The following is a 15258-nucleotide window of genomic DNA, read 5'->3' as shown; positions in this document are numbered from 1 at the left end:
TCAGAGAGAGCTCCACTGTGTCTTTGTAGATCTGGAGAAAGCTTATGACAGAGTGCCCAGAGAGGAACTATGGTATTGTATGAGGAAGTCTGGAGTGACAGAGAAGTATGTCCGAGCAGTGCAGGACATGTATGAGGGCTGTAAGACAGTGGTGAGGTGTGCTGTAGGGGTGACAGAGGAGTTCAAGGTGGAGGTGGGATTACATCAGGGATCAGCTCTGAGCCCCTTCCTGTTTGCAATGGTGATGGACAGACTGACGGATGAGGTTAGACAGGAATCACCATGGACTATGATGTTTGCAGATGATATTGTGATTTGTAGTGAGAGCAGGGAACAGGTGGAGGTGGAGTTAGAGAGGTGGAGGTTTGCCCTGGAAAGGAGAGGAATGAAGGTTAGCCGCAGTAAGACAGAGTACATGTGTGTGAATGAGAGGAACCAGAGTGGAAGAGTGAGGTTACAGGGAGAAGAGATAAAGAAGGTGGAGGAGTTTAAGTATTTAGGGTCAACAGTACAGAGTAATGGAGAGTGTGGAAAAGAAGTGAAGAGGAGAGTGCAAGCAGGTTGGAATGGGTGGAGAAAAGTGTCAGGTGTGATGTGTGACAGAAGAGTTTCAGCACAAATGAAAGGAAAGGTGTACAAGACTGTGGTGAGACCAGCCATGTTGTTTGGACTAGAAACAGTGGGACTGAAGAAAAGACAGGAAGCAGAGCTGGAGGTAGCAGAGATGAAGATGCTGAGGTTCTCTTTGGGAGTGACCAGGATGGATAGGATCAGGAATGAATACATCAGAGGGACAGCACATGTTAGAGGTTTTGGAGATAAAGTCAGAGAGGCCAGACTGAGATGGTTTGGACATGTTCAGAGGAGAGACAGTGAATATATTGGTAGAAGGATGCTGAGTCTAGAGCTGCCAGGAAAGAGGTCTAGAGGAAGACCAAAGAGGAGGTTTATGGATGCAGTGAATGAAGACATGAAGGTGGCTGGTGTTAGAGTGGAGGATGCCGAAGACAGGCTTAGATGGAGGAAACTGATTCGCTGTGGCGACCCCTGAAGGGAAAAGCCGAAAGGAAAAGAAGAAGAAGAAGATTATTATTATTATTATTATTAATGAGAGACATAGTTTACGAACAGTATACGGAACAGTGACATAGCCCTATTTCGGGGAAAGATAGGGACCGTGTGACATCACGTGAAAAGGCTCTTCTGTGAACCTGCCGTGATTGTGTCACGTTTCCCAGCACGCACTGTGGCTCAAAATGTATCTTTAAAAAAAAAAACCCTTGAAATTTATATTTACTTTTCTTTGTATTTTATTTACAAGTTATAAGTAAGTTAAAACCATTTGTTTGCCAGTAGAGATAATACATTGTGTTTAAATAGTGGTCAGTGCCATTGTTGTATGATCGCATGCTACGACACCTCGGTGTAGCACATAGACTTTAGGTGTCGCATGTGCTACGGGTAGGGACATGGGGTGTAGCACGAGCTACATTTATGCATTACATAAAGTGGCAAAGGTATGAGTGTAAACAGGTAAGTATTAGAAGAGAATCTCCTTGCCACTTGCCGTCGTGGCAGCCCTGCGTGGCATTATTAAGCACTAGTCTGACTGGCCCATCTTTTCTTATTTTTAGTATTAAACACAAGAATGCCCACATATTGTCTCATTTACTTGACTTATTTAAACTCTTGATATAGAACCCTTTGTTATTGTTTTTATATTTACTTTTTGTGAATTTTGTTTTCATGTGTGTCTTATCCTGCCTTTGTCTAATTGATACTGGTCATATTGACAAGTGTGCCATAATTGTTTATGAAAAACTAATTTTTTATTTGTATTTATTCATTTTATTATTATTGTTATTATTATTATTATTATTATTATTATTATTATTATTATTATTATTATTATTATTATTATTATTATTATTATTATTTTAAGGGCGTCTATCAATGACATAAACCATAAACAAAATCAGCGGAACGTAAGAAAGAGAGCGTTCTCTTGTTTTCTAACGACACTTCCTGATGTGACACATTCTGCTTCCGGGGTCGGTAGACCTGTCAGTCATTAGGGACCAAAGCCCGTCAACGGTTGGAGTCATGTCGGCAGCTGCTCAGGGAACCAGCAAGGCGGCCCACGGCGATGTAGCCTCGAAGAAAAAGAAGGGACCCGGGGCCCTCGCTACGGCATACTTAGTCATTTACAATGTTGTCATGACAGCTGGGTATGTAGCGCGCTTCTCCATGCTAACGCTGGACGTGCACGGATCAGCCTCGGCGTTAAACCAAAAGCAGCTTAGATTAAAACAAATATTTTACCGCTTTTGCTTTCTTTGATAATTGAAATTGAACACATATATTAGTTTTGTTGACTTTTAATTCGAACTGAGTTAAAAATACAGTCGCTCACATATTAACAAAAGACAAGCAACAGAAAGTCACCTGGCTGGTCCATAGAGACTGACAGTATTCACACAAAGGCAAAGCGTTTAATGCTTGACACAGTTTTATTCATCTATTGTTTGTTTAGAAAATGTGCGTTGATTTTACTGAAATGAAATTACTAAAATTAACAACATTGTTTCATACTTTCTATTTCATCTATTAATATTCTTCAGTATTTACTCAGTATCCAAAAACCTTTTATCTTAAAAATTGAGTAAGAATTGATGTACAAAAGTGGGCGGTGCCAAATCAGGCTACACAAACTGACCAGTCATAGAAGTCTTTAGGTTTTCACCTTAAGGTTTGCCTCTATACCTGTCATTTTCATAGAATATTTCTATGTTTGACAACCTTTTTGCTCTTATTTTGAAAATAAAACAATAAGCAGTGATTCAGAGTTACCATATGACTGAATATAAATATAAATATAAAATCTTTGTGGTTGAACATTAGCAGAGGCTTTAATACTTTAAAATCTCTGGAAAAAATAGGTTTAAAGTAACTTTTTGAAACATGCATTGTGTGTAAAATATGTACAGTATTTGTGTCTCTGATTTTAATTTTTATAAATAGAAAACTAGAAATAACATCATAACCAGCGGTTACCTTGAACCATGATCTCAATAATATCTGTCGTTTTATCAGTCTGACTTTTAAACAGTTGCACAATTCAATCGTAGGCGTTGTTTTTTTCATTCTTCCAACCAGTTCGGCCACATTTCCTCCAGTCAGTAGCACTGCTGAGCTGCACACAGCTTGTGCTGTGTTCACCGTACCTGTTGAACTTGGAGTTTTTGGTATTTTCTGGTAAAACTATCCAAATCTTGATTAAGACCACGTCTAGAATGTGTTTGGTGACCATGAAGTCAAAGTAAAAACCCGAACGGCAAGATAAACCTTGGTATTATCAAGGATTTATCGAAATAATGTTTTATTTTATTGTTTTGCACTTTCAATTCTTAGTAGAGATAATTATTTCTGGTAAAAAAAATGCAACTTATATTGTAGCAAAATCAAACAGCTATTAATGTTATTGAACACTTTTTAATTTACTTTACAAATAATTTAGTATTAAAAAAAGTTGATTTAAATGTACTAAGAGCTGCGACAGAACGTTTTCATGCCATTTAGTGACAAGACAGTTATTTAAAAATAATATAGCTTGCATTTTTATACATAAAAATAAAATAGTATATTTGTGAAATGCATTTTGTTATAATATTCAAATGTTCTTAGAATAATTTCTATGTTTTTATTTGCAAACTGCCACAATTAAAGTACATAAGGTAAGGTTGTAATGGTTTTTATGTCTGTAGGTGGTTGGTGATAGCGGTGGGTCTGGTTCGAGCTTATCTGGCCAGAGGGAGTTACCATGGACTTTATTATTCCATAGAAAAACCTCTGAAGTTCTTTCAGACGGGAGCTCTTCTGGAGGTGAGATAAGCAGCAGTAATATTTAAAAAAGAACTGTCAAAGCTAAGTATACTGCAGAGTGCATCATTTTCTGTCTCATCTTGGTTTTACAGCCATATAAATAATACTAATACTAAATTTTTTTGCTCTGCAGCATTAGTCCTGCTCACAGCTCTGAACTACTGCCGCTCTGCAGAAACTACGTCCTAGAAAACAACACATTTTTTTGTTTTTTTAAGTGGCTAAACCAAAATAATCATAACTAAAAGACCACTGGGAATGCTTTTACAATAGATCAAAAGATGATCATAGAGGGAGTTTAAATTAACTGAAGCAAACACATTTACGACTCTAACTGGAAGTCATAGTTTTCACAACAAGCTGCTGGGTAATAAACATTTTCATGATCCAAATATAGGATGAGCTCTTGGCACGCTTGTACATAGGCTGATACATGCTGTCAGTAGCTGTGTTTTCATTACGTATTTGCACAAAACTTTATTGAAATGTAAAAAAAAAACACACAATTTCTATATCACACTGTTTCCATTAAATCATCATTATGCAAATAAACACAAACCAACTCCTGCAACAAGTTATTCAAAAACACAGACACTTTGATTTTCACATTTCTGCATCTGCAATAGCACTAGCGCTCGTTATTATCTGTCAAAGGAGACGTCGGTGTCTCATTTAGGCCATGGAGCGGCCAGCTATCCACTCACTGGGCATGACACGCTCAACTTTTGATGCTGTGGAACCTCTTACTGATCACATGACGCATTTAATTTGAAAAATGTTTTTCCTTTACAGTTTTTTGAAATAGGTCAGTTTCAGTACACCTCAAAAACAAACTTCTCCAAGCGCAAAAAATTGTATTCAATAAATGCGAGTTTTTATTTTAGAAATGTACACGCTTCCATTAAATTTATTATTACAAATCCGATTTGTGCATAGTCCGTGGAAACACAGCTAATGTTAGTCCACTGATCCTCTTTTACTTGAAGTCACATTTATTTTGTAGATTCCTTTTAAAAGCAACTAATGTTGACTTTGGATTTAATTTTCTGCTAAAAAGCATTAAAAACTTAAAAAAGTTAAATCAGAATAGTGGATTGAGTATTACCATGCATAAAATACTTTGAGAACTCTCGATTTGTTCTTGTTGAGCAACACTTCTATCAAATAAATTAGACTTGTTAGTCAAAAATAATGAACAGAAATGAGTTTTGTTTTAACTATGCTGCTTGAATTGACTGTATATAGATTATTTACTAACTTTCTCCTTTGATTTAACAGATTCTTCACTGTGCTGTTGGTGAGTTTTACCGTTTTATCTTTAATTTGTTTTGCTTTCACAAGAACCAGGAACTATTCTACTGGTTTCAAGAGATTCTGGATCTTTGATCGACTCAATTCCTTATTTAACACTTCTGTTTTATTGTAGACATTGAACATCTCCCTTTTTAATGTACATTGATTTAAAGGAAATTAAACAAATATTGAAGAATTTGTCCTAATAGACAAGAAAATGCTTTAAAACTTTACATAGCGCTCCATCAGTTTAGCAGTTTTGCAAGAATGTCTTCATTCCTCAAGCTCAGTCCAGATGCTTGAAATGTTAAAGTTCCATCTATAGTTAAGAAATTATTAGAAATAAAAAAAAATAGAAACATCCACATCAGAAGGGAACAACACATGATTTTAATTACACGTGCAGCTAACAGATCTCCTTTTATAATCAAAGTATTTCTGAGGAGTTGTCGACTTGGTGTAATAATGTGATAAAGAGGCGGAGGCCTCCTCACTTGGCTGCTTCACTGCAGTTCACTCTCATTATTTGGGGTTTGACGCTAAAGCTAGTCGACCTCTCCCGGCTGAAGACAGGCCTCCTGCAGATGCTGTCTGCCCGCAGCGCTCGCACGCCTTTGAACACGGAGATTTCTCCCTACTGCTCAGAAGAAGATGAATCGCTGAGGCACCTGACTGCTCCACTTTGCCGGATCTTTTTTGAAGACTCGCTCAATGCCTCATCAAAAAGTTACATTGAGTGCTAAACTTTAGGAGAAGTTAAGTAAATCAAAAATGGACAATTTTGGATAACGTGCATTTAATTTTTATTATATTTTTTACTATGAAAAGATCTTTTGGTGCATGCATCATGTTCCAGCTTAATCAAAATTTTGTTTTTTCTTAAAGTTGACACAATTCATGATGTCTAAATGAAATTTGTGAGACTTATTAAAATATGAAAGCTAAATTGGAGCATTTCAGTTCTGTTTATACACTTGTTTTCCTGTAGATAGAGAATAATTTCACTCTAGTCAAATATTTGTCTTTAGGATTGCATAGCTCCAAAACTTAAATCTCATTTTTATATCTCCAATTTTTTTGTTTGACAGCAACCTATTGCCTCGAGGTTAAAAAAACCAACTAATTTATATGTTACTTAACTGAGTTGTCTACCTACGTTGAAGCCCCAAATGCTAAAATGCATGTTTTACTTTTTGTAAAATTAGTCTCTGATATGAAATTTTTGTTTGACCCTCTAAATCACGGCTTAAAATTTGATGTTTTCTCTTTACAAAACTGTATTTTTTTTAAGCAAACAGATATTTGTTTTTCCTTGTAACGCGTTTGGTTTCTATCTCTCGTGTTCAGGAATTGTCCCGTCCTCTGTGGTTCTGACCGGTTTTCAGGTCCTGTCCCGGGTTTTCCTCACCTGGGCCGTCACCCACAGCGTCAGAGAGGTACGACTGTCTTCAGTTCTGCACATTTATTCGACTTGCATTGTAAACAGATCTCTCATGTGCAGAAGTGACAAGTTGATGTACTGTGTGCCCTGTTTATAGATTTGAGTGGAGTAAATGTGTAAGTAATATGGAATCTGGTGTTAGAACTGCAGGATTGCTAAATGTTAGTTTTACAAATAATAAAAAAAACAGCATTTCTGGTCTTTGTTTCCTCTGTTTGTCTTTTGTATGAGGAGGTACTGACATTGTTTTCAAGCTCTTTCCTATGGGAATGTTAAAGAACGAACCGATCGTGAGCTAATCAATCAAAGTGTGCTCTTTTCCTCTCTTCCCTAACGTCGTATTTGCACCATTTTCAAGCTAATATGTAATGAGAATGTCCATATGAGCCTGCGGTGTGGTTCTGTCTCTCAGCATCCCAAAGAAACAGCATGGTTCTTCGATGCAAACCAAAGCATGACGCCCGCCCATCTGCTTTCTCCGTGCTCCTTTCATCGTCCTTCACGTCTCTGCAGGTACAGAGCGAGGACAGCGTTCTGCTGTTCGTCACGGCCTGGACGGTGACGGAGATCATCCGCTACTCGTTCTACACCTTCAGCCTACTCAACCACCTGCCATACCTCATCAAATGGGCACGGTAGGAGGAGGGTGGGGGGGGGGTGCTAAATTTAGGATAGACACCAACTTCAGAATGCATTGTTATCTCATTAATACATTCACCACTTATTTGTGTACTAACATATAGGCCCTCTCCTAAACACACTGTCCATAAACATCTTTCAGTAAAACTGCATGTAACTAAAGTATGAATTATATTCATTTTGCACATAAATATTCAAATAATTGTTTTTTTAGCCACTTTTATTGTAATTTATGAGGGGAAAAAACCCAAAAGAAAATGTACATTTGAACAATTTTATTCAGAATATTCTATTCTGTCAAATGAGATTCCTCTGGTTCTGGGAAAAAAAGATACGGAACTGAAAATCTAAGGACAGTTTTTTTTTTTTTCGTTTTTTTCTTCGCAAAAAAATAAAAAATAAATAAAAAGTCCTACAGCTTAACAAAGAAAAGTCCATTCACTCCCATATAACACTTCTTATTGGTATTTTCTGGCCCTAAAAATGCTAAAATCTCTTTGTGGATGTTAGCACTGTTAGCTGGTTTCTTCAGGCCACAGCTGAGCAACTATCTGCTCTGATTGTTACAGGCAGGCATGTCTGACAACACCTTTGCTATACTATATATAGATAAAAACAATTGAAAAAATGTCTACAAATTTCTTTTTTTACTCTTTTCCCTTTGAGAATTATTTTAGGTCATAAGTACTGATTTGTTTTTTTATTGAAATCAACTAAGATCAATTGTAAATTATATTTGGATGTCTCAAACAAAGATTTGTTGTGGACATTTTTGGCAAGAAATCCCAAAAGCATGTTCATCAGAGCTTGTTTTATTCATGTTTCATTTGATTCTGTTTTAATCCCCAAATGAAAATGAATTTTCATATGACAGTTGTCATGAAATATCAAATCCAAAGTCTGCTTTTGTTTCACTCACATCCTTGCCCTTCATTCCAGCATCTGCACTTTTTTCAGAGATTTGTCATTTTCTTTTAATTTTTTTTACCTCTAAAATTCCCAATAACAATGTCAAATCTACGAGAACCTTACATGGTAAGAAGGCCACATGTCTTTAATTTTTAAATTTGTGTGCACAATATTTTATGATATATTACATTACTTCATTTGTATCAAATAGAATGTAAGAGTGAATTTGACTCAACAATTGTAAATGAACCTTTGATACGTTTTATTGAAGAAAATGTTAAAACTACAAATCTTGAGTGTCACAGTAATAATCTGATCTCAGAGGCTTGCTGATGGGACTTGTATGTACAACCAAGGCAACAGTTGTGAAGTGTTTCACTCCCTGTGGTTTTTGTTGCTAGGCAACGAGAACGCTGTTGTGATGGTATTCCATTTTCAGTCTGAAGTGCTCCCTGAGTGATAGAAAAATTAGTTTGCATCCTTGAAAAATTGCATGGATGCACAGACAAGAAATCTGACAGAGTTGGAACTCAAGTGCAAATTTTTGTTTTTTACTTTGAAGGTTTTTTTTGTAGAAGACAAGCTGCACGGATGATGTATTATTTAATCACAGCCCTGCACTTCTTCATGGTCAGATCACTGAGTGGCTAAATAATTAAACATCTCAAATCCTTTTAACGCAGTTGGGAGGTTTTTTTGTAACTTGCAATGAATCCCGCACTTTTTTTTTAGTGCATGATGTTTATTTGGGAAATTGTTTTTATTTTTCTGTTCTTTTTCGCAATTTTTACTTGAAATATTTCCAGTAAAAATTGTTGAATCCAAAGTACAATAAACACAATTTAGTATCAAACAGAGAACAGCAGACTACTAACCTCTACTCTATTTAAGTCAACTTACTCTCTAAATTTAAAATATTTCACTCTGTTTAAATTAACTTTGGAGAAACCAAAATTGTACTCAGTTTAACATCTTAAAAATTAACTAAAATACAAATTTATTGATAGAGTATCTATTCAAAAATGCTCTTTTCAGTTGAGTCTCTGGTATAAAGGTGAGGGTGGGGTGCTCTGATGCTACAGGCAGAAAAAGTAAATACCAGACAACCAGACTGCACACATATTTATAGTTAATATATGCTCAATGCTCCACACATGCACGTCTTCGTCTAAACTAAGATGATTGAACACTCGTAACATCTGCAGTCAGTCTGGGTTATTTCAAGAATGGCTCTGTGAGAAACAGAGAAAAGGCTGGAAATAAACATTAAAACTTGATCGACTCCACAGCCTTTTGCTGCACTGCAAGAAAACTGCAGTTTTAAAATGTTTTCTATTATACATGCACGCGTGTCAACGGTTTATTGCATTTGTTTACGGTTTAAAATATAGAAATATGGATTCCCTGAATTTCTTTAGGATTTTTGGTAACTTTAATGCTACATAAAGGATATTTGCACTTCTAACAGTTTTCTTATTAAAAGCTTTCCTGCGAAAGATCCTATTTGATATTGTTTAACCTGCTAATATCTTGTTTTTTTATTCCTATATTTTAAATATGAGCAAAAAATATGTTTTGGAAAATATGTTTGAATTGTTGAAGGTTTGGTTGATTTTCTGCAGCTTTTTGTGTTATTTTAAATAGAAACATCTTGCTAAAATAGAGCAGTTTGTCCACTTTCCTTCACAAAAATCATTCAGTTTTTAAAACGTCGTCCTCCATCTGAATCCACTTGAATGCAGGTACACCTTTTTCATCTTGCTGTATCCAATGGGAGTGACCGGGGAGCTACTCACCATCTATGCAGCGCTGCCGTACGTGCAGAAGACCGGACTGTACTCCGTCACCCTCCCCAACAAGTACAACTTCTCCTTCGACTACTACAGCTTCCTCATCCTCATCATGATCTCCTACATCCCCCGTGAGTCAATAAGAAGATTTCATGTTTCCGTTGCAGAAACAGACAATTCAATGCAGAAAACGGGTTACACAAGTCAGAAAACAAGATGAAACTAAAGGCGAAATGAAGATTTTAAGGGAAGTAAAACCGTGTTTCAAAAATAGTGTTTTCCTTTAAAACCAATAAATGCTTTTGTTAAATTGTTATAAACGTATGTGTTTCTTATTGATTAGGTTTGTTATTAAACTTATAAATAAAATAGACAGCTAAGCTTTATCAGTATGGCCATTTCAGTGAGCTGTGGTAACCCTTGCGGTGTCTGACACTCGGTTCTATGTTGACTTAAAATGAGCACATTTTATTCTTTAATTGTTTTCTTTATAAATAGTTGGATGTTTGCTTTAGGTTTTGCACACATTTCCATCTATTTTACAAGTGTAGGTTTTGATAAGAGGCTCCTGGTTTCTTGTGGAATCTGGCAGAAAACCTTACATCACATCACATAGATATTAGGACATTAGTCCTTTTTTAGTTCACCTTTTTGTATGTTTTAAACAACACATCGTGTTCTACGTCCTGATTGGCTGTTGGCCCTGTCAGTCAATGTCCTCCATGTCTTCTGTATAGAATGTGTTAATTTGGCCACATTTATATAAATCTTTTATCCCGATCAGATCTTTTTCATTCTATAACACTGAACTGATTTTTCTATGAACTTTGAGAATTTAAACAAAAAAATAAAAAGTGTTTTACAGCTTTGAAACATCTGTAATCCAACTTAGTGGATTTCACCCTTTGTGGGTTACTTTTAGAACGTGACGTCTGCAATAAACGAGGAAACTAATTGGCAACATTTAATAATATACTTAATTTTTAAAAAGTTCACATTTTATTGTTTAAGCCTTAATAATGCCAGCAAATGTGACTATATTGACAGAGAAATGTTTGTCTGAGTGGACGGTGATGCTAACGCTGCTGTTCCCCTCAGTCTTCCCCCAGCTCTACTTCCACATGCTCCGACAGCGGAAGAAGGTGCTGGGCCGGACGGAGGATTACAGCAAGGTGGAGTGAGTCCAGCAGCGATCCGGATGGTTTTTAAGACAAAAAAAAGGGAGAAAACCCCCACACAAACGAAGAACAAACCACATCTGCTTATTAAAACACAAGTATTTTTGTTTTTGAAAACTGCCACGACTGACCCAATGAACAAGCAAAAGGTTGTTGACTTAAAACACACACCAGACTGTTTTTTCCCCTCGTTTCTGAACAAATGGAGAGTATTTTTTTGAAAAAAAGTTTGAACTGATTACTGCTGAATACCTCACATTACATGGCACCATAGATTCAGTTTCTTACCGTTCTGTAATCATCCCTGCCTTCCTTAAGAAGCAGGTTAGATTGAAATGAGCATTTGATGAAAACGTTTATCACTTAAAGTCGGCGTCTTTAGGTTTTGCATCTGTGATGTTCCTGACAAATTGTACAAACGTATTTATACTTTTTTTTGGTTTAATTTATTCAAAGTTGAATTACATTCCTTCATTAAATCAATAAACCTTTTTCATTCCATATTTTGGGTTTCTGTTTGCATTCATACATGCTTTTTCTGTTGTTTTTATAGTTTTTCTTCAACAGTAATGCTGATAAGTTTATCATTTTTCAACCTTTTAATTATTTAGATCATTTTAGTTGGCAGATATCAGTTTGTAATTATCATAGTTTTAACTTAATGTGCATGTTTTTTGGTTTAAAACACCCAAATTGTCATTCTTGGGTTAAGTGTCCAGGTTTACTTTGAGGAAAACAAAAAAAGTTGATAGCACAACGTGTCGTAGCAACAGTGTTTTCAGATGAAATAAGCTTTGATATGTAACAGATCTGCATTGTAGCCAATATTTGTTGGATGTTTAACTGTATGGACTTTTATTTTGAAATGCAGAGTGGAAATACCCAATTTGGATACAAAAAAAAATCTGTGGTCATAGTTTTATATTGAAATATGAAGGGTGAGATTTTCTTCAGATGTGGTGAAACCCTGTTATTGTGAGAAAATGTGCTTTGACATTTTGGAATGACATTAACCCAAGACATACCAAAGATCTTTTAGTACAAACGTTATGCTTCATGGTTTGTTTTCTTGATGCAGAATGATCAGCAAGCTGGTTTGACTATTTTTCAGTTTGTCTAGTGGTGTCTTTTCTCTATCTTTAAAAGAAATAAAAATATTAGTCTTGAATCCATTACAAAATTCTGCACATTTTCCAAAAATAACTATGATTTTCTTTTTTTAATGTGGTTTATTTTCTTAAAAAATAAATCATTTCAGCGTTTAAGATCTGGAATCTGCACCATTCACTAGAATTTTTATTTCTAAGATTAAATGTGGACCATCACAGAAAAAAATGTTTAACCGTTTTGGAGACGAAAATGAAACTTTCTACATGTTTTTAAAAATATTAAATAAAATGTTCAATAATTGCTGCTTTCTCTGCATTAACATCAAAGGAAGTGACACCTTTTAGTGTGCATTTTAATGAAACATTTCCCACATCTGAATCCTGCTCGACCTTTAACCAATCAGCTTTCTGTTCCAGATCAGTGATGGGTGTTTTGTAAAATTCTGTCCCTTTTTGCTCCTGTTTAAGAGAAAGATTTGGGCTTTTGTGTTGGAATCACAGCTCATTAATAAAATGCATGATTGAAGAGAAGTGGATGTAAAGAGTGATGGTGTATTATAATAAAGAAGTCCAAAAAAAATCATGGAAAATCTGCAGAAGCATGGGATATTCTACATAAACTGGTTCTATCCATTGAAGCTTTGATAACTCTGTTTTGCATGGAGCCAGTAAACTTTGTACAGCTATGACTATTGAGTATATATTTACAATAAACCTGCTCTATTGGACTCATCTTGACATTTATTTATAAGTATTTGATTTTTGTCTTTTTATATCTTTTAGATGACTCTATATGATCTTTTACAATACATAAGGGAAAATATAGCATAGCCCCATTTAAAAATTGAGAATCTCTGTTTTAATTTTTAGCTTGTTATAAACAATTATGTTGGGGATCCAGTACTTGACTTTTACTTTTAGTGTATTCTTGACCTCTTTTTTTTAGAAACAAAAAAGGTAACAAAAAAAAGAGTAAGGATATGATGGGCTGTAAGGTTCACCAAATGGGAACAAGAAGTTTCTGCTAAAATACTGCCTTAATTTTTTGGTTAAGAAAAGTTTTGGTTCAAATGTTGTTTTTTATTAGTTGCAAATTTCCACACTTTTTTTGTATCAAGAAAAGGAAACATTTTTACAGAGCATCTAAAGGGACATTGAAGTCAAAAACGATATGATTTTTTTTCTAAAAATCTAAGTAAACATTTTTTTTCTGGTTTTAGAAAAAAAAATCTAAAATTTAAGTTAAAAAAAACATTTTTTTCTGGTTACTAACTGGTGTGCACATGATAGTAACCAGATTTTTGTTTTAACTTCAATTTAAAAAAAAATACCTTCAATTTTTTTTAACTTGAATGTATCTTTAGGGGCTCCATACATTTTACCTGCAATCATCAGAGAGAAAAATTGCCCAATTTTGGCAAAGCTTGTAGAGTCTTGAATGTGACTGTTAAGTTTCTCTGCGTTGCAAATTTAACAAGCAACCCACATTTAATTTTTGTCCATGCAGCCGCAGTAACTGTTTCAAAACACTCCAAATTAAAAAAAAAAGATTATGAATTTATTGTCAAATATGGACAAAAAGAATCATCTGTAGACATTTTGTTGCTACAAATTCATGACACTTGAGGCTTTTGGTGGCTGTACAGCCCACTTCTCGTCTGCCTGATCTCTGCAATGATTTTCTGCTCACACAAGATGTTTTTTCTCTTTCAGATGTTTTTTTTTCATGTCTTACGTGGGTTTGCAACAGAACTCGTCCTTGATTGGATGCTTTTTTTAGAGTGTCTGCCAGATTATGAGATTCCTAATTCAGCTGAGATCATTTGCATATTATCCCTATCTGAATCGCTGAATAAGTAAGTGACGGGTTGGAGCGATCTGCTACAGAATACATTAAATATTTATTTAAAAAAAAGACAGTAGTGTTTTGTTGCAAGAAATCTACAGTGATGATTTACTCTCTTATTAGTTGTCATCTCCATGGGAGGGTTTCTGCTGATATTCAACAGACTCAATTTTTTTTAAATATTTTCCTAGATTTTGCTCTGTTTTATAAACCAGGTTAAATTACTGCATTTTTCTTCATATTTTGATTTTTCAGAGCTGATTGTGCTTTCAGGATGTTAGATTTATAACGGATTTTTATGAGAATACAGAAGCTATGAAAGTAAAAAACTTATTTTGAATAAATAGATCCAAAAAATCAGTTGCTTGATACAAAAATCCTAAAATCTGACAAGAAAAACAACTTTGATGTGTTATTGAGCATGAGTGCATGAATGGTCAAATAAACCCTTCACATGATGGCAGTATTGCTCTGTATCAAATCAGGTGGATTCACTATCTAAAGATGTGCAGAACAGAGAAATATTTAACGGGAAATTAACTCTCCTGTTGGTGCATAAGCTGCCACGGTTTCCTCAGATGTTAATGACCTTTCTGTGGATCAAAGTAAACCCCCGGATTACAATACTACGACACAGATGCATTAGCATTTGATCAAGTAACCCGGTTTCTGAGCTAAACTGTTTTCCACACCTCCGTTGTCTCACACAAGCCTTTCATCTGACTGTCAGTATCAGTAGCTTTAGTCGTGCAGATCTACTTTTGCAAATAAAAGATACATTTTCTTAGAAAAACCCACCTTGAGACCCCAACCTGCTGATAGAAATCAGTTGTTCATTTCCACGACACTTAAGAAACAAGGTTAATCAAAAAGCTGATTGCAATCGGGTTACTTAAGCACACGTTGACATATTATATTGCTGATCGCCTCAACTCCATTTCTTTTCTGCAAGGATGATCCCTTGTTTAAGACATGGCACAAGCATCTATATATTAAAATGCCATGAAATAATTTGGTTAACCAACATTTTGGACAAGTAAAATTCTACATCAATCTAGGGCTTCATTATTTTCTTAATCTATTTCCTTCAAAGCCTTTGAAGTGTAAAAATTAGCCCCCCGGGAATAAGTCAATTTTTGTTTCAATTTGAACCATTTTCTTTAAAAAAAAA

At 35.2% G+C, this 15258-nt stretch overlaps 1 protein-coding gene across 1 annotated transcript; it reads left to right on the top strand.

Annotated features, from left to right (window-relative positions):
• Positions 1 to 2005: 2005 nt before the first annotated feature.
• hacd2 (3-hydroxyacyl-CoA dehydratase 2) lies at positions 2006 to 12969 on the top strand. The gene is made up of 7 exons (XM_024286838.2): positions 2006 to 2228; positions 3765 to 3882; positions 5161 to 5179; positions 6523 to 6611; positions 7130 to 7251; positions 9907 to 10085; positions 11053 to 12969. The coding sequence occupies exons 1-7, from the start codon at positions 2104 to 2106 to the stop codon at positions 11133 to 11135; spliced, it is 735 nt and encodes a 244-aa protein (XP_024142606.1). The 5' UTR covers positions 2006 to 2103; the 3' UTR covers positions 11136 to 12969.
• The last annotated feature ends 2289 nt before the right edge of the window (positions 12970 to 15258 follow it).

This window comes from Oryzias melastigma, linkage group LG21 (assembly GCF_002922805.2).
Source record: "Oryzias melastigma strain HK-1 linkage group LG21, ASM292280v2, whole genome shotgun sequence".
In the NCBI taxonomy this organism is placed as follows: Eukaryota; Metazoa; Chordata; class Actinopteri; order Beloniformes; family Adrianichthyidae; genus Oryzias; species Oryzias melastigma.
The sequence above is the reverse complement of the archived record's forward strand: the minus strand, read 5'-3'. Positions and strand labels throughout refer to the sequence as shown.